Source organism: Triturus cristatus, chromosome 9, assembly GCF_964204655.1.
Source record: "Triturus cristatus chromosome 9, aTriCri1.1, whole genome shotgun sequence".
In the NCBI taxonomy this organism is placed as follows: domain Eukaryota; kingdom Metazoa; phylum Chordata; class Amphibia; order Caudata; family Salamandridae; genus Triturus; species Triturus cristatus.
Genome location: NC_140592.1, coordinates 1,192,121,600 through 1,192,141,328, shown reverse-complemented (window position 1 = coordinate 1,192,141,328; position 19,729 = coordinate 1,192,121,600). Strand labels below are relative to the sequence as shown.

The 19,729-nt window shown below is 46.4% G+C and overlaps 1 protein-coding gene across 2 annotated transcripts in view; it reads left to right on the top strand.

The window, feature by feature from the left end:
- The window catches only part of ZFYVE26 (zinc finger FYVE-type containing 26), a 740,905-nt gene that overhangs the window by 355,545 nt on the left and 365,631 nt on the right, over positions 1–19,729 (top strand). Inside the window, exon 26 of one of the 2 annotated variants that reach the window (XM_085627200.1) lies at positions 6,873–6,971. The exons of the other annotated variant lie outside the window; for it this stretch is intronic. Coding sequence (XP_085483326.1) covers positions 6,873–6,971 — 99 coding nt within the window. The remainder of the gene's footprint in view (positions 1–6,872; positions 6,972–19,729) is intronic. 2 annotated transcript variants of the gene reach the window in all.

Below are 19,729 nucleotides of genomic sequence, written 5' to 3'. Positions count from 1 at the left end.
TCTGGGACCGGGTTTCGGGCACCTTGGGCCTCAGCCCATTCCCACTCCTTCTTCGCAGAGACAGGACGTGAGTCCCTACACCCTTCCCACAACACCGGGACCTATCTGGGCTACCACAAACCCTTCCCACCACCCTTGGTTGGGAAATACCAGAACCACTTCCTACAGGGTCACCCCCAGAAGCTTCTCCAGACCCTCTGGAATCCACTAAAAAGTCTGCCTCCAGTGCAAGCTCCCTGGGGGTCAGAGAACTCACACTCCACCGGGTGTAGGCATGGCTCTAAAAAACAGGGACTTCAAATATGCTCTCCAAAAATTGAATCACACAGCCCCACACAGGTGTTAAACCAAACTACCCTTCACCAAACCATCCAGTGCCTCAGAAGGGTATCCCACATCATTCTCACAAGACTGGCGAGAGTGTCTGACTGTTGCTGTCTCCCAACCCATGCTCTTCTGGCTGGTCTGCATACTCACTTACCAGGGTTTCTATGATGGGGGAACCCCTCTCCCTGCACCTATCATCTAGAGTCAGTAGAGTGTCCCTCCTACTACCAGGAAAATGATCCCCTGTGCCAGTTCCCCAATCCACCTCAGGGACACTGAGCACCACTTGAGTTACCTCACAATCCTGAACCCCCTGGTGTATGTCAACCTCCTCCTTGAAGCAGGGCCCCAGATCTGTGTGCGCGTGTACCTCACCCTCAGTACTGGACCTAACACTTTTGCTGCCACCATCCGGGCTGGACAAAGCCCTACCGGCTTCCCAATCCAGCTCCAGCTCTCTCATTTTAAGCTCATGATCCAAGATCATCTTCCTTTCCTCCATGGCCATTCTTTTGTCTTCTATTACCCTCTCCATCCGGAGCATTTCCAGCTCAAACTTCCTTGCTTCCCGCCTGTCCTCCAGCTCCTCTGGGGACAAGCTACTGCTGCCTTGCCTGGAGGGTTCCCCCCTCCCAAAAGCACATCCACCCTAGGAACAGGCTCCTTCACCTCTCCAGTGAGATCACCAGATTGCCCACTGGCATCTCTGGCTGCTACCCAGGCCCTCAGCCCCTTTTGTAGCTCCTCCTTCCTGGTGAGGCCTCTGACCTGGACTTTCAGGTTCTTGCAAATCGATCTTAACTCCCTCACAGTGTAGGCTTCCAATCGATCCTCCTCAAAGGCAATATCCATTGATGCAAGTGATGACGCAATTGATTCAGGCATGTTAAAGCAAGTTTAAATTTGCAAGGTCAAAAATAAGCGAAAAAGAAAAAGAACCTGTACGTGGTACGTAATGGTCTGCGATATGGTAGTAGTGCACACCAATCACTGTAAGTCGAGTGCAAACACAAGTCCTATCCTCACCGCTGACAACCAATGTTAGAAATGGGATTTCTGGTTGGCTAAGGTTTGCACCCAAGCCAGGCAGAAACCACCACTCTAGACACTCCTAAAATAACCCCTGCTCACCCCCTTGGTAGCTTGGCACGAGCAGTCAGGCTTATCTTAGAGGCAGTGTGTAAAGCATTTGCACAAAACCAACAGTAATACAATGTAAGCACTACAAACGGACACCACACCAGTTTTAGAAAAATATTCAATATTTTTATATAAACAAGACCAAATACGATAAAAATCTACAATACAGTACTTCAAAAATAGTTACTTCTCAAAATGTCTTTAAGTTGCAAAATACGTTGAAAAACACAATTCGTACGAGTCGGTAGCTCGGTCCGAGCCTACCGCGATACTGAAAACAACAGTCACGCCGTTCCCGCTGACCGCGTCGGTATGGGCCAGCAACAGCGGGACAGATTCGTTCACAGTACCTTTCTTAGTGCGGCTCACACGGGTGTGCGAGTCGGTCTTGGCATTCATCACGGTTGCGATGCAAACTGAAAGCGGTGCAAGGTGCGGTGTCCCTCGATGCGGTGCGAGCAGCGGCTTGGTGACGATCGTGCAGACGGCGTCGTTGAGACCAAGGCTTGCGGTGCAGGGCGAGTCGGTGCTCGATGCGGTGCTGGCAAGTTGCGATGCGAGCGACAGAGCCGGTTGGCGGGAATTGGCGCTGGTCAAGCCGGACAGCTGTGCGTGACGAGTCGGTCACGGGTGTCGAGCCAGCAGCGACCGTGTCGGTGAGCCCAGGCCAGCGAAGTGAAGCGAGGCGATGCAGGTTGCGGTGTCTCTCGACGCGGTGCAGGCAGCGGCTCAGTGACGGAGTCGGTGAGACCAAGGCTTGCGGTGCAGGGCGAGTCGGTGCGGCCTGCAGTGCCTTTAGGACACAAGGCCAGCGACGGAGTCTGTCGCGGTTCCCTCTTCTCTGTGGCAACTGAAACAGCGGTTCCAGGAGCGGTACCCAGAGGTTGGTGAAGTCTTTGCAGTCCCTGAGACTTCTTAACAGGAGGCCAGCTCTGTTCAGGCCCTTGGAGATACTCAGCACAAGTAGAGAAAGATCAGTCCAGTCCTTTCACTGCCCAAGGCAGAAGCAGCAGCTGCAGGCCAACCCAACAAAGCAACAACACAGCAAAGGGGCAGTACTCCTCCTGGCAGCTCTTCCAGCACTTCGTCTTGGCAGGTTCCTTGATTCCAGCGAGATCTAAATTCTTGGGATCAGGGTCCCACTACTTATACCCCAAAATCCTTTGTCCACTGAGGGCAGAGGGGCCTTTGCCTAGTCCAAACCAGTTCTGGTCAGTCCTGGAGCACTTTGTTTACATGACTCCTTCTCTCCTTTCACAGTGCAGGGCAGAGACATCAGACGCACCACAGGGGGTGGAGCCAGCACTGTGGGGGGCAGGCACAGTCCTATTCAGGTCCCAAGTGCAACTCCTCCCTCCCATCTAGATGCAGATCTCTCTATTCACCACTGGGCGGACTCGCCATGTCTCCTGGAATTCTCCAGCCCTGTCACTCAAACTCCAGACAGTAAATACACAACCTAGCAGAAGCAGGTTTGGATAGTTTAGACAAGAAAATACCTACTTTCTTAAGTGGTATTCTCAATCAAAACACAGTTTACACAGAGAGCATATGCACTTTAGCACTGATCAGCAGTGGTGAAGTGCCCAGAGTCCTAAAACCAACACACACAGGTCAGGAAAAAATAGGAGGAAAAAGCCAAAAGTTTAGGGATAACCCTGCAAAAAGGGCCATTTCCAACAACTTCACATTCAGACTCCACTACTAAAAATAGCACTGCATCTCTCCTATATTGAAAGTCTAACACTGGCTGCCCAGTGAAGCCAGAATGAAATGTAAGACTGGCTGTCTGGCATACACAGTATTCATTTGATGAACCCAAGGTTACTTCATTTGGGATCACTCTTTCTCAGATTAAAGTACTGTTCCTGACTGTTGGGAACCATACTGTTCCTAGTAATCTGCATAATATCTGTTGCATTTCACTTTTTGCTTCTTGCACTAATATTGAAGGGTGCAGCAGCACTCAAAAGTTCTTAAAGGTATAATAAAAACTCTATAGCCATAGCCTACTCCTTAATAGTATAAAGTCAACATTTTAATATATAATAGCTCCAAGAAATCCTAATGTTTCTCTGGTATTCAGTATAAAACAAAAAGATCTAAAATGTCAACATTGTGCTATATTCAACCGGGACTCTTGGTTCATAACAACAGTTATGCTGTTGCTTTTCTCACCCTTACTTTCTGCAAGTTGTCTTGTAACGGTTGGTGGTCCTTCCCCTGTGCCTTAAACTAGCATTCTTCGACCCATAGTTTCTTATGGTACGTCTTGTCTTTTTTTGTTTGCTTTCGCTATTAGCTCATTTTCCCAGCTGTTGTGGCTCCCTTCTTTCACAGATGCTGCTGTAGTTGGATGAGAGTAAATCATGAAGACTTTGCAGAATATAATTTCGTAAACGGGGCATCTCTCCATAGCCACTATTAATCAAGCATTGCTTACTAGACCGCATGGTTAAAATCTCAGATCAAGTTAATATCCCTTATGAAGGAATGGATAAGATTTGGTACTATACACAGATAAAGTTGACATATTTGTTTTATATGGCATGTGAGGATATGTTGTTTATTGTATGGTGTGGTTGCGAGACTCCACTGTGTAATAACTCACAACCCTGTCTTGGGTCCAGTCAGGTTTCTTTGTCAACCCTCAGCTCAACCCTGGGTAGCTGTGGCTACGAGCAATCAGCCTTTAACAAAGGAGCAAGTGTAAGGCAACTAAACAACACCTAAACGATTGAACAAGAACGAAACATCACTCTTGAGAAATCTGATGCAAATTTATAAAACTAGGCGGTATTCTTATGAATTTATGGACACAAAAACCAAAAGATCCTCCAGAGGGTTCTGGGGATGCAATTACTTGAAGAAACTGTAAACCACAACTCTTCACTTAACGGTAAACAAGCATTGGCAAATTCAACACATTTGATACTAAAAAACTTTTCCATGAAAACCTTTGTCAAAGTTGAATGCAGTTCCTCCCAGTTACTTTGGGTGACCTACTCCGGGATAGAGCAGGCCCGCTACAAGAGATACCAGCCCTAAAAACCAGTTACCTCCAAAGTGAAGCGGTCTCCAGTCCAGTTCCTGCGTTAAAGGGAACTTGCCATTGACTCCTATGGAGCCGTCCTGATACAAGAGATACAATATGCTGAAGGATGCTGAGGATGCTGTGCGGTTGACTGGAGACTTACTAGAGAGACTTTGGCCACATGGGTTGATGTACCTCGCCTTGGTCCAGCAAGAGTCCAGTCTCCCCTGGATTTCTAGCCTCCGGACACAACGAAACCAGCGGTTCCCCGCTTCTGGCAATAGCTCTCCTTCTGGGCAACCAAATTTCACTCCGACGACCCTCCCGTGTCCAGCAGACTCAGGTGTAACTTTTGAGCATTGGGACTCAGTCTCCCAGTCTACACTGCGACATTGAGCAACTATCTAGTGATTGGGCCTACCAACACACCCTGGAAGACTTCCTCCGCTTTTGTGGCCCTGTGCTGCGAATAGGAAGTCAACCAAGTGACTCTTAGAGTCTCTGCTTTAGGCTGGGCTCAGAGGACGACTTCTTCATAAGCAGGATGCCACAAGCACAGTCCTATCTTCGTAGCAAAATGATCAGCAAGTGCAGACCAGTTTCGGTTTAGCCTCTTCTTTGCCAGGTCCAAGGTCAGCAGGGCAGTCCTTCGTCAGTCCTTTTCTCCAATCCAAGCGAGATCTGAGTTCTGGGGGCCAAGGGAGCCTCTTTTAGTGCCAGAAAGTGCCCTTTGGGGAGATTGCGGTCTCTAGTCCATGAGCTACTTGGATCCCTCCTGCCTAATGACAACTTCCTGTGAAGTGTGGCATCTACTTTTCACAGAGTGCTCAATTCTGCTTACTCTCAAGATGGCTGAATCCCTCTCTGTGTGTGGCGCTTGGTAGCCCTCCCTAGGGGTGTGGCTACCTCTAGGCTACGCTTCATCTAGATGGAGGAACAGCCCCTGTTGTGTGTTCATGCCATTTGCTCATCAAAGGCAGCATCCGTTTTGTAGCTCGCCTTTTGGGCTCACATGCTGTGTGACTTTTCCTGCCAAGAGGAGATAACATTTCCTCCGCCGGCAGAACCTTTGTAGACTTTCCTGCGAGTCGTTTACACTTCTTCCCAGGAGGCCCCAACACTGTCCTGAGGACAGACCTTTGTGTGCAACTGAAACGAGAACTGGAAACCTTGGCAACAAAGTGGCAACTTACTAAAGTTGCACTTTTACCACCAGTGACATTAAATCCGATGTAACCATCTAATTGGATCTAATGAAGTGATTCTATTGATACCTTGAAGTACCAACTTTAATAGTCCCATTCAGATGTTAGAAGGGCTGGGATGTCAGCTTATAACTCTTTTCTCACCAATGGGACGACTAGCATTTTAACAGTAAAAGTACATTGGTGATTTTTACTGTTAGGACCTTCAAAGCATGAAACTACAGGTCCAACCATTTAATATAATGTACCCTGCCTTTAAGGCTCAGTAAGCCTGCTTTAGTAGGGACTTACAAATATTTAATAGAAAGACTTGTGCTTTGCCATGGCCTGAAAAGGTAGCTGTTTAAACTGCTCTTCCAGCAAGCAATGGTAGGCAGGGAGTCATGCGTTTGCCATATCACACTCGTGGTGGCAAACTAGTGATGCAGTCTACAAGAGGCACTTTAACTTACGAGCCCTACGTACACCTGGTTCCATATATTAGGAACTAGCAAGTAAGTCAAGTTATGCCAATTGGGTGTAAGCCAGTTAAACATGCACCTTTTTAAGGGTCTGAGCACATACACGGAGTCCTGATTAGCAAGGCTCAGGACATTTCATTACATCTGTGACTAGTAGTCAAAATGGGGTGCAAAAAGAGTAGGTGAACCTGCAAAAAAATCTGTTTCCTCACATGGCACAATACATGACACTAATCTAGGTTTTAAGGTAGAGGATTTGGGTTGATCATGTATATGCTTGTGTGTGCCAGTGTTTCATTGCACAGCTCTGATGCCGATTCAGGGTTGCTGAAAGGAAGGCTGACATGAAAAAAGGGACAGGCATACTTGAGAGGCAGGTGGCAGATTTCCTGTTTCTGGTGCTTTTTGTCATAGTCCTCTCATCACCAAGTGGGGCATCCAGTGCTGTGGAGCAGTACATTATGGGAAGGAATCATTGGTAAAGTAATTAATGCTGCAAGCTTCCTTCCCTTTCAAAGTGTGACTTACAATTGTGTTGACTTTTCAGATTGTACACTGTGTAGGAAAAATAACAACTGCATGTTTGGTCACTTATGCATACTTATTTTCATACTAACCTCTGCTTATTGCTTTCTGAATTGTATTCCTCTTCTTTCTAGCAGATGACTGCATGATCCATGTGTTTTATCTGCTATTTTTGCCTAGATTCTGAGAGTCGCCTCCCAGAAAGCCTTAGTCAGGTGACCGAGTCCGAGACCTTGTCCATAACATCAACATCAGAACCCTCATCCCTCTCTTTCCCTGGTAAGGAAGGAGACCATTGCAGTAATAACTGGTTGCATACAGTCACTATCTGTCATTTCTTTTGTATCTGTTTTCACCATTGCATGCCACATCAATAGTTTGAATTCTGTAACTTAATGCAAATATTTTGTTTGTCATTGGGTGTAGAATTTGTTTTTAGAGTGCAGTATTGGCTAGAGAGAAGGCAAATCTTTATTTGATAAGGAACATAGAGGCTAGCATTATATTTTTACCTAACACTTTATCACTTACAACAACACTTTAACTAAACAAATCACTTTTCAAGAAGGCCAGATTTCCCATAAATTTATGGAAAAGATCAAGAGAAATAAACTCCAAAACATAACGTTTCAGCATATGTGGTGTCTAACGAACCACTGCAGTGATCTCTAGATACTGCATCTCAGCCTCTTATTTCAGGAGATTTCCAAAAATGGTCTTCCAATTCTTAGGGTGAAACTCATCAAATTGGCACCACAAACATCAACTCAATTCACCAGCCTCCTCTCAAACGTATTTAGTATCTGAGGCGGTGATAAACAAAATATCAAGTACAACAAACTGCAATCAGTCATAAAAATAACCTTATCGCAACTTTAGAGCAGCAATCAGTGTATTAAAAAAAAAATCATAATTCAAGGGCAGATCCGTTCTTGCTTCTATGTATCAGTCATATAAAAATGCCTTCACTCTTGCTGGGATAGTTCTGCATTAGTTGTCAGGACTGGATATAAGTATTATGCTCTTTTAAACCATGCATATCATTAATGAAATGTTGTGGCTGAAGGTCCTATAGCATAATTTCTTAAATATGGAGTCCCTTGCCCAAGTAACAACTCTGGGAATAGTCTTCATCCTTTGGAAGTCATATTTGCTCCAGGAGAATGTAAATCCAAACTCACATTAACAATTATGTAACCCATTTGGTTCTTCTGGCCAACAATAGTCAAGAAACTCTTGATAATTTTTTTTCTGCAGTGAACAAAATGTAGACTCGTAGTTTGTTTCATATAGATCATCTTAGATTATTAAGCCCCAAAAAACTACACCATACCTAGCTTTAAATTATCCGGATAGCTAAGATACTTCACTGGTTGAATGCTAGATTTTGACTTGGGAATATTAAGTATTTTGCCATCTTCTGAAGTCAAAAACACTTCTCAATGCAGTGATTTAACATCTGACTTTCACACACAAGTCTAGGAGCTCAATGTGATTACCTGGCCATGCTTTCTGGAATGTATCAACATCTTTCAGGAGTTTTAATTAATTGTAAACCTTATTCATACATATCCCACAGTTGGAAATACTTCAGTTTTGGGCAAATCTTCTCGTCTATTTCCCTTAGTTAATCAGCTTCTAAAAGAATGATGTTTCAGAAACCAACATAAGAGTGGATTATGTCCACCTTGTAGAGCATTTAATAATATATAGAGATTCATTTCTTTATTCGGATGCAAGGCAACCATAAAAGATACAGTACATCATTAACAAATAAGCAAACAATTCATGCTAATATACAATAAAATGTAAACCGTACAAATGCATAAAAAACAGCAGCACAAAATCAATCGATTCTGATTTTAGCATTTCATATGCCCTAACTGAGGGTTTGCTAAGCTCAAGATTTTCACGGTTCACAGTTAAAAATTTGTGGTGTAAGTCTTTTATGGTTTTAACGTCCACCTTACTTAAAGTGTCATGTGCAAAAAATATGTCTGACCTGCCTATAGCCTGAAAAGACTCCTTCACGTAATGTGTACAGGATATTTTTTGACCATGCTCCAATTTCAAACAATTCGATACAATCATGCGATTATGCTCGGAAGTCCAAATCTTTATCCAGCACACTAAGGGTTTAACTGCCACTTGGTCCGTCAGGAAACCAATCCCTAGCTCTTTGTGTACGGACCAGACTGGCATACCTTGGGAGACTCGTAGGATCCGGTGCAGAAATTTGTTTTCCACCACCTGTAACTTATGTGGGAGCACATAACCCCAAATTTCACTACCATATTCTACTCTTGAAATACCTTTGGACTTATACAATTTTAAAATTACCTCCGGGGCCCATGAACCCAATCTACTCGCAAAACTAGAGATGGCTCCCAGGGATTTTTTCAGCTCGTTTAGCTTCCCTTCTAAAAGAGCTTCCCCCTGTAGCTTGTCATCAAATAACACTCCCAAATAGGGAAAGGCCGGGACCTTTCCCAGAGTATGATTGCCGGCTTTAAAGCTTTTTGACTGAAGCCCCCGTGGGCTCACCACTAATACATAAGACTTGGTGTAGTTCACCACCAGGTCCAGCCTGCCCATAAACGCCACAAAACCATCTATTAAGACCTGCAGGCCCGGCCCGTACGGGCCATGAGCACTGCATCGTCCGCATAGAGTAGGCATGGCAAAACTCTCCTATCTACTCTAGGGGAGTCTGATTGGAGGGCCGAGAGTGACGCCTCAATGCCATTAATTTGAACAGAAAATAAAAAAGGAACTAAAATACACCCATGGCGCAAACCCCCCCCCCCCCCCCCCCCCATGTACAATTGAAATGATTGGTAAGATCTCCCTTGTGATAGACGCTCACTGCCGCCGATGTATGGGCATGGAGTGATATAAGTAGATGTACAATACAGGGATCCACTCCCAATGAGATTAAAATGTCCCACAACTTAGACCGGTTTACCCGGTCGAATGCGGACGTAAGGTCCATGAAGGCCAAGTACATAGCGCCCGATTGGGCCACAGTATACTTGGAAATCAAAAGGTAGAGATTGAAGCATTGGTCCGATGTTGACAAGCCTTCACGAAAACCATATTGGACTTCCGATAAGATATGGTTATCTGTGGCCCACAAAGACAGTCTGGATAAAAGTACCCGACCCAGGACCTTAACTACAGCATCAATAAGGGAGATTGGACGGTAGGATTGCGGCATATCCTTATCTCCTTTTTAAAAAATCGGCACTATAGTGGCAGTGGAGCAGGAGGGCAATGTCACCATTAAAGGTTGCCGCATTTAAGACTTGGGTTAATAGGGGAGCTCAGACCTCGGGGTTGTCACGAAAGAGATCCGGGGTAATACCGTCAGGGCCAGGGGCCTTGTTTGAAGCCAAAAGCTCAATGCTTAAGGTTACCTCCTCCAAAGAGAAGCTAATGGGAGTAACCGCCACTCAAAGGGGAATGTCTACACTACACTCACCAATGTAGGCTACACTGTAGACTTTCTCATAATGGGACACCCATTGGTCTGGTGTAATGTGGTGGCATACTGTCGGGTTTGTTGACTCTGCGAAACAGGGACTATTGATAATTTTCCAAAATAGGGAAGAATCCCTCAGTTCGCCCGCTTTAGCTAAGTCCTCCCATGCCTGCTTATGGAGATGACGCCTGCGCTCTCTTATCGATTCTTTGTAAAGGCGTAGAGACAAGGACACTCTAGCTTTCACCCGTGGCGCCTGTTTCAGGACTGCTTTTAACCTCCTTAATGGCTGCAAGCACTTATGGTCATACCATGAGGGGGCTGCCTAATCCCGCCTCCCAGCTTGTATAGTTAAAAGACCAGAAGCTCTCTGGGCAATGGAGGAGAACGAGCTTAAAATCTCCTCACTCGGTGTGCTAACATTCAGACATGCCCCTATCTTGTTCTGGCATGAAGAAAAGAGGCTGTGTTTGAAAGCCTTTACAGCTATGCTCCCCTCATCTAAGGCGCCTGCCCTGATCAATGGGATTTAAGGGTACCTGTGGCTTACAGGGGCCTAAGATAGGATGGCCCAACCCCCTCAGTGGCAATGGATTGTGGTCGCTAAAAGCACTAACCTCCATGTTAAATGATCCGGGGGCAACCCCCAAAGATGCTGTCACAAATATAAAATCTATAATGATTGCCGCACCCCTTCCTTTATAGGACGGGGGCAATTGAGAAATAGGCCCAGGTTGTCAAAGGTCTAAGGTATTCACCAGATTGTGAGTGAGTAACAAATTATTTAAAACCTTCCCTTCCAGTGTGTGTTTCATGTGAAGATCCTCCAAAAGTGGGAATTGCTGGACAATCAACTGGTTCTTCACAAAAGATGTTCACAAATGACAGTTGACATTACCTACTAAAATAAAATTCATAGGCCCACAACCATCCTCCTTCAGGTTATCTATCGCAGAGTTTAGATTATTAAGATTGGACGGTCCCCCCTCGCCCCTCTTAATATTATAAAAATTAATAATCACAAGAGTGAGAGCTCTCCCCATATGCCCTGGAATACTTGAGAATTCCACTTTAAAATCTTTAAATCTTTACATAATTCTAGAGCCACAAATATAATAAGACCTCCGCTGGCTCGTCCCATTGTTGAATTTGACGTGGACAAAAGATGGTCTTATACCCATCCAAAAAGAAAGTATTCTTGGTCTCCCAAGTCTCCTGTACACAAATAATTTTATATGACCTAATATATAATAACCAGCTATCATCATTGAACTTAGAAGACAGCCCAGCCACATTCCAGGATACAAGACTAAAGACTAAAATCTCTTCCGGTAGTGTGGTTAACAATAACCAGTGAGGGGGTTGGATATAAAACATAGTAGCTGGGACCTCACTTGGGACGTATGACTAATCACAGGGAACGCATAGGTTGATGGGACTGCCATAATCTCATTAGGGCGTAATGTTAATAAGGAACAAACTTCCTCTACCCTCTGTTGCGAGGAGTAGGTCTGGCGAGGAAGGTGTATGCACAACTCTTCATCCTCCTGGAGTCAATCTAGCTTGTTCAAATCAGCAAGGGGGGCAAATGAGTTTGCAAGGGGCAACAATTGTCCCAAACCTCCCTCAAGCAGCTCACCCCTGGCCGCTCAGTGGTGGTCTGTAAAAAAAAAAAAAGCCCAGTGGGAGCAATTTAATATAGGAAGTTAGAGAAAAAGATTTAGAAGCACCATACCGAATTTTACATGCTGAATCAGGCTACCGTACCGAGATTATAATTCAGTCTCCCTCAAAGGATTTCCTAGATGGACCTATCGACGCCACCCTAAGCGCCATCAGGATATCCTTATGATCCCTAATGGAATACCCGGAATGCAGGTCCAACCAATGGGAGACTTTATTAATTAGTTGAGCCGTGGATTCCTCTTTATGAGCTGATAGGCCGGGTACCCTTGACTAAACCACAGAATAGGGAGCACATGCTGGGGGAAGGTCGATCACAGTAGACTGGCAAACCCTAGATGGTTGCATCCCTGTATAGGGGGACACAGTGCTGGGTGCACCATCTCCCGGGATACTAGAACCACCAGACCCTAGCATTGTAGATTGTGCCACGACTCCATTGGGCTTTGAAAAAACATTAACATGCGGAACACCGCTATTACACAAGGGGGTAGCAATGGGCATAGTATCAGTTGGTGGAGGGCGCACTGGTGGATAACACGGTGGATGTTTTCCTACAAATTACAAAAAAGTGTCCATTTTGCTTGCCACGTCCCTCGTTGCTACCTCCAGTTTATCCAGTCTATTGAGAAGTGAGGAAAAAAGGTCTGTAAAAGTCTCTGTAATATTATGTAGGACTGGGGCCAGGCGGGTCAATAGTTCCTCCGCAATCAACCCATTAGCAGCAATCGCCTGTCCCTGCCGTTTAATCGGAGCAGCTCCCATACACTTCTTTGCCCTCTGTTTCCGTTTGGGCGAATTCACTGGGCCAGTAGATACAAAGGACGATGACAGTAAGAGAGGAAGCTCAGGTGAGGGTGCCTCAATGGATACCAGGTTTAAAGGCGGAGAAGGGGTGGGCTGAGGCTGGTCCATAGGAGTCATTTGCAAAGTAGATGGTAAACTTGCCCCCGTCCCCCCTATATCTAGTGAAAGCCGCCTCTCCGCCAGAACGATCTCCTTGTTAATAGCGCCCACAGCCTTTGGCAAAAAGAGTCAATGGTGCGACACGGCTGGCCCGTAGGGGTTGCTGGCTGGGTCTTCTTTTTCCCCATTTATTGGATTAGGCAGATCCCCCACAACTAAAAAGCCAAAGACCAGAACGGCACAGGGGAAGCGGCAAAGGTGCAGATAAATAATCAGTTTAAGTTCAAAGTTCTATTAAAATTCCACACAAACTCCCAAAATGAGTGGCCAGAAAAAAAAGGAGTACTCACGACATGGTCCAAGTCTGAAAAACCTGCAACATCCCCTTTAGGTGGCAAGCGACGACTGTGATGACAATAAAGTCGCGGATGGTCGAAGACGGGCCTGCCCTTGGCCCGGGCTTTGCTGGGCCTGGGCACGCCTGTGCGCTTCTCACGCTGCAGGAGCTTGAGAGCGTCCTTGGGCGCCTCCGGCACAAAGAAGTAGCGCAGGGGTAGGTAGGGGATGGAGTCCCCGGCTGCCTCCTGGCAGGAAAGTGCTGGTGCGGCTGAAGCGGTCTCCCGCGATGCGGGAACCCGAGAGCGTTCTTGAGCGCCACCGGCGTGAAGAAGTGGCACAGGGGGTCGGTGGGGGATGAATGTCTCCTGGCAGGAAAGTGCTGGTGCGGCTGAAGCGGTATCCCTGCCTCATTCAGTTATATTGTAAGAAAAAATTAAATTATGGACTACACTTGCTTTAAAGCTGATCTGTAGTACTTTTCATTTCATTTCCTCCTGAAGCCTAGGCCTACTAGTGCAAGTGATGCTTTTGTCAATAGTCCTGCGATGGAATACCTCAACTAGAAGCCTTCCAAGCGTTGCTTAATTCGGGTCAAGCTCGCGCTATATAAAACTCTGTAAAGTAAAAAAAAAAAAAAACATTTTAAAAAAATGTGATGGGGTCCAAAGTTGTGCTCCAAAGCCTGTGGGCAGCACTAGCAAATTGATTTCACCTCATGCCTCTTTATTCACCACCAGGCCCTCCCTGTCTCTTTATCTCACTCTTGAAGGTTATTTTTCATCCCTGCTTTCTCCCTTTTTCACTCTTTTTCTGTCCTTTCCTTCTTCCTTCTATTTCTGCTTTGTGTATTATCTCTCTTTTACTGTTAATCAAAGGCACTTGAAGGGAAATAAGGGCTGTCCCCAAATAGGAGTGCTGCCTCACACGCTCAAATTAAGCACTACCACCAAGTGATCAGCTGTAGAACATTTTCTGTAATCTGCTGGTGAATCCCTTTTATTACTCAGTTGAATTAGTGAATTTTTTTGCAAGACAGTTTAGGGAACGCCACAAAACTTCCATAAGAATGGGGAACTGTATGTTCTTCAAACATGGGCTATAACTGCAAAAAAAAGCTTACTTTCTCTCCATCTGTGCTGTGAGCTCTCATTAGATCATTATAAAGATGGTACATTTATTATACCAATTGAAAATCTCTGAATTGGATTTTGAGATCTTTCTTGCCAGGTCCCCTATATGGCCAGGATAGAAACCGGTCTGTGTTCAGTCAGTGGTGTCCTTCAGATATTTGAAGTTCCAGTCGTTAACTGTCTCGGTTAAACCTAGTTAAGATGTGCACCGTTGGAGATTTTGAGATCCTTGCAATTATGCCAGAAACCCTAAAAGATGTTTCATAGAGATGAAGCAATATTAACAAACCATGTCATTGACGTCAAATTTTTTACTGCTTAACACCTGCTAGAATAGCCACACAATTGACAAATAAACCTAGTTCATCTTGTTACCATTGTGGAAATGCATAATAGAGGCCAGCCTTTGCAGTTAATACAATTTTAACAATCTGAAGGAAAATAAAACTGTGCTTAGCACCATTGCATGCTCAGGAGCGTATTTAGAAATGATTGCACAGGCTTGAGGATGGTGGTAATGCTGAGACAAGGGTCCTGATCATCACAAAATGTCAGCCTGGCTTGAAAGTAATTCAGCCTTAAGCTGTATCCAGGTCCTAAGTGTATTCATAAGGCTCCCCATCTTTGAGGAGCTAGCCAGAAAGACCTGTTAAAGACAAAGCTGGGAAGTCAATCATGGGAAATGAAGGCCAACAACAAAGATGGGTGGAGCACTTTGAGGAACTGCTGAACCAGGCATGCTGCAGTCTCCACCACACATACAGCCAGCTGACAGAAACCTGCCAATTACCTGCAGCTGACCACCCAAGGAAGAAATATGGCAAGCCATCAAACATCTGAGAAATGGGAACAAAGCAAGACCTGACAACATTCTTGCAGAGGTACTGAAGGCAGACATTGAAACATAATTCGAGATGCTCTAGCCCATGTTTGGAACGATCTGGGAAGAGGAAAAGGTGCCATTAGACTGGTAGGAGGGATATCCCATCACAATCCCTAAGAAAGGTGACCTGAGTAAATGCACAAACTACAGAGGGGTAACTCTTCTTTCTCTTCCAGGGGATCCTCATCAATAGTCATAAGCACTAGAATATTCCCGCCCATGCACGGGACCCCGAAAACACAATCATATATGTGACAAACATATATGTATCTCCATATATATATATACATTTATATATATAATAAAATGGCAACTGCAGCCTATCGTAACTAGAGCTGAAAAATGCTGTAAGGACTCCCCTGTATATCATAAACAATACAATAAAAACCAGGGAAAAACAACAGCAAAGCATGTTTGAAAACTGTTTTAATGCTTAGCACTTAGCACAATCTCTCAGATAGGACTGAAAGCATTGACAGCTCACAGGCTGCATTGCAGAAAAAACATAGCCTAGAAAGGCTGAAAAGCTAACTCATAGTAACATAGACGTAAACTGGCACCGTGCCTTTAATGCAGCCATGACCCCCAGCTTCCCATCATGCCTCAGGGGTGACAGTTAGGTCAGTTGTTCTTTCCGGCTCCTTCAGGCAGGACCCTGGTTACACAGCTCCACTTTTTTCTGATTTTACTCAGAAATAATCTTCAATTTTCAGGAAAAATGTATCTTTCTTAGACGTTTTACATCTTGTCAAGTAAGGTGCTCACTTTTTCTGACTGATTTTGTCATTTTTTACCACTCAAAATGCCATCTCTTTTTGACCCCTGCCCTTCTTGTGGAAAAAAGGCCAGGTCAGACTCTCATGCAGTCTGTATTCTCTGTCTACCTAAGGATCATGTCCCCAAGACTTGTCCTCATTGCCAGAGTCTCTCTAATAGAACTTTAAAAGACAGGGAGCGTATCCGTCTTTATGGGCTGGCAGTAAAGGCTTCCAGAGGCAGGTCACCGGTGAGAAAGGGCTCTAAGAGGGCCAGATCCTCTTCTAGAAGCAAAATTCCATCAGCTTCGGGATCGGCGCTGAGAAAACAGCCACCGGTGGGGCATGCGTCCAAGAAAAGACCTTCGACGGCGGGCTCGCCGTCGAGAGAACGCCGACATAAGGTACGTCGCTGCATTCACCGTCGACGTCAAAGAATCGTGAACCTCCGCCGTCATCAACCCGGCGGCGAGGAGCTCAAGTCCACCGCCGACGTCAACTCGGCGACGAACGGCGTCGAAGAGCAGAAGTCCTCCTCCATCGTCAACCCAGCGACGATCGGCGTCGAGAATCAGCAGCCCTCCACCGTCGTCATCTCGACGTTCGGCGTCGAAAGCTGGCAACCCTCCGCCGTCATCAATTCAACGACGATCGGCGTCGAGGGGCGGGAGTCCTCCGCCTTCGTCAACCCGGCGTCGAGGACCAGAAGCCCTTCGCCGTCGTCAACCTGGCGACGATCAGCGTCGAGGAGCGGCAGCCCTCCACCGTCGTCATAACACCGACGATCGGCGTCGAGGCGCAGAAGACCTTCGCCGTCGTCGATCCAACAACATTCAACGTCAAGGCGCAGAAGTACCCTGGCGTCGTCGACGAGACATTCGACGTCGAAGAGCAGAGAGTCGACGTAGAAATCGATCTCAACACCTGGTCGAATTTCGATGTCTAGAAGGAGGTCAAGGTCGACGTCGAGAAGGGCTCCGTCAGAGCAGGTTATATGCCCGACGTCGAGACCCACATCAGTGAGGTCTGGAGAAGGTTCAGTTGTTTTGGTGACAGAATCAGCGTCCCGGCACTCATCCTCTCATTCCTCGAGACGACCTTCGACGCATTCACCATCTGCGTCCCCAGAACGACATTCAAGGAGGTCGCATCAAAGATCTGTCACCTCACAGAAGGGCTTCCCCTTCTGTTCAAGGTGGCTTCTACCAATCCATCACTGGAGTAAGAATCCGGCAGGAGCATCACGAAGATAGGAGGAATATACCAGTCCGATCCACAGATCTCCTCTACAAAGGTTGGTGCAAGAGGTGGATAGATCGCCTTCAGCTACACGTCCGCATCGTACGGGAAGATCGGTGGAGCGCAGACCTTCTACTTCCCATCACAAAAGATGAAGTTCTCCTACTTGGTCATCCTCCTCCACCCGCTCCTCTAAAAGAGACTATTCACCTACCCTATCGGATAGCCCTCAGTCGAGAATGTCTCCGATAGATGATATTAACACGTATCATGAGGGGCTCAGAAGCTGAACATTGAGATGTCTACTCCTCAAGTTGCAACAACGGTGATTTTTGAGACACTACATCAGAGATCTGCGTCTCGTTCGTTGCTGCCTCTGGTTCCTGGGCTTCTGGAACCAGTAATGGACATTTTCCTAGCCCCCTCTACAATTAAAGCTGCACCTGCTAGGATTCAGAAAAAATACAAACCAGCTGAGACAGACCCGTTTTTTTAAAATCAGATCCGCCTGCAGATTCTGTTATCATCGCGGCGGCACGAAAAACGCAAGCAGTGTCTGCACATTCGTTGGTCCCCCCTGACAAGAGAGTAAATCCTAGGATTCTTGGGGGCGGAAGGTTTGCGGGTCTGCAGCGTCATCACTAAAAGTCTCCAGCGCAGCAGCCTTATTAGGACGCTACGACAGAGCCTTATGGGACTTGGACCGTTTCAAGGAAAAGCTGCCAAAGGAGGATCAAAGGGAGAGGGTAGGCACTGAATGAGCCGGCCCCCGACGCAACCCAAATAGGGCGCAGGCAGCCACGGCAACACCTAGGAAGCCCTCGCTTACATTTACGAGGGTTACACTAGCTTGGTACGCTTTCTCTATATCTGCTGAATAGGTCACTGTACCCCGCAGTTCCGTACCTCTCTTTACCTTTCATAGACGCAGGTTACCTTTTCTACCACTGGAACCCCCGTCCCCACCGTGCACATCCCCCCACTAAGTTAGGTCCTGAAGAAACGCCACTGACCCTCCCGGGCTATCTAGGCGTGAAACATGTCGACCTTTTTATAAGTCACACTAGCACCTTGCGCTTATTAGTGACCCCGTGACCTATTGGTCTTTTTTACTCTTTGCCAGGGGCCCCACAACATTAAAGTAGTACTTTTTGGCCACCCCTAGGCATTTTTATTAACACACTCTGCACGCACGCAATCACCTACCTCCTGGATCCACTACCATTATTTTTTAAGCCCACACACCCGCACTCCCCTTACGGCTTTTCTCTTTAAAAGACCTCCGATAAAGAGACCCTTCGGGGGACCGTCGGGCATTGCAGCGCCGGCCCGACGAGGAGCAATAACAAGCCCGATGATGAAGCAAGACATCCTTCGGGGTGTGTGAGGGCCAACAAGAGGCTACATTGAGTCCTCCCCTTCGGGATTGGATCCTTGACACTGGGGAAAGTTCTCTCTGCCTCTTTTCACCTCCCCTCTACCTCCCTCCCTCCTCTACACTCTTTCTTTCTCCCCCCCCCTTTTTTTGTTGAGCAGGTGATCGCCATTTTTGTTTCACCGCCAACATGGAACAATGTCCTCATTGATTTAATCATCAAGGAAGGATCCCTTGTAGCTAACCAAATGATTGGCACGGCAGCGGATGGTGCCACACTGTCGGCGCATTCTTATGCGCATGGGATTTGCGCCAGGAGGTCTGCCTGGTTAAGGCTAACAGCTCTCAAGCCAGATGCACAACAGAGGATCCTTAACCTGCCTTTTTCTGGCTCCTCACTGTTTGGCACCCATACAGATGAGGAGATGGTTAGAATGAAAGCCGAGTTAGAAACTCTGAAGGCGGTGGGATTAGAAAAGAAAAAAGAGTTCAGGCGGAGATACAGACCCAACCAGCGCAAGGGCTACCAACAGAGGGTTCATACCCCTCAGTGGTCCCAAAACAAAAATCAAGGAAAGTCGCAGTTCCAAAGCCGTAAGTCAAACAGAGGTAGAGGAGGTCATCAGCAGCAGTCCTCTACCACGGCTAGATCAGCAGGGAAGCAATGAGCAAGAGCTTCCTCTGGCGCCGTTGCCCACTCCAGTGGGAGGAAGTGTTTCACATCATCTGAGAGAGTGGTGCAACATAACAAAACATCGTTGGGTGCTCAGTATACTACGCAATGGATACGCACTACGTTTTCGTGAGTCTCCAAAGGACATCCCTCCGAAAAGATCTCGTCCTCACCAGCTAAAGTTACTACGACAGGAAGTGGTAACCCTTCTGCGAAAAAAGGCCATAGAAGAGGTTCCTCCTTCTCAGCGAGGGAAGGGAGTTTATTCCAGGTACTTTCTTGTGCCAAAAAGAGATCAAGAGCACAAATTCAGACCTATTCTGGACCTTCGATCGCTGAACAAGGTCATCTTGAAGGAGAAATTTTGCATGTTGGCGCTTCGTCAAATATGTCCACATCTGCAAACCGGAGATTGGATGTGTTCAGTGGACCTCCAAGATGCGTACTTCCACATACCTATAATTCCCCGTCATCGCAAATATCTGCGATTCGTGGTCGGCAGCAAACACTACCAGTTCAAGGTGTTGCCCTTCGGACTGAAATCTGCCCCACTGGTCTTTACCAAGTGCATGG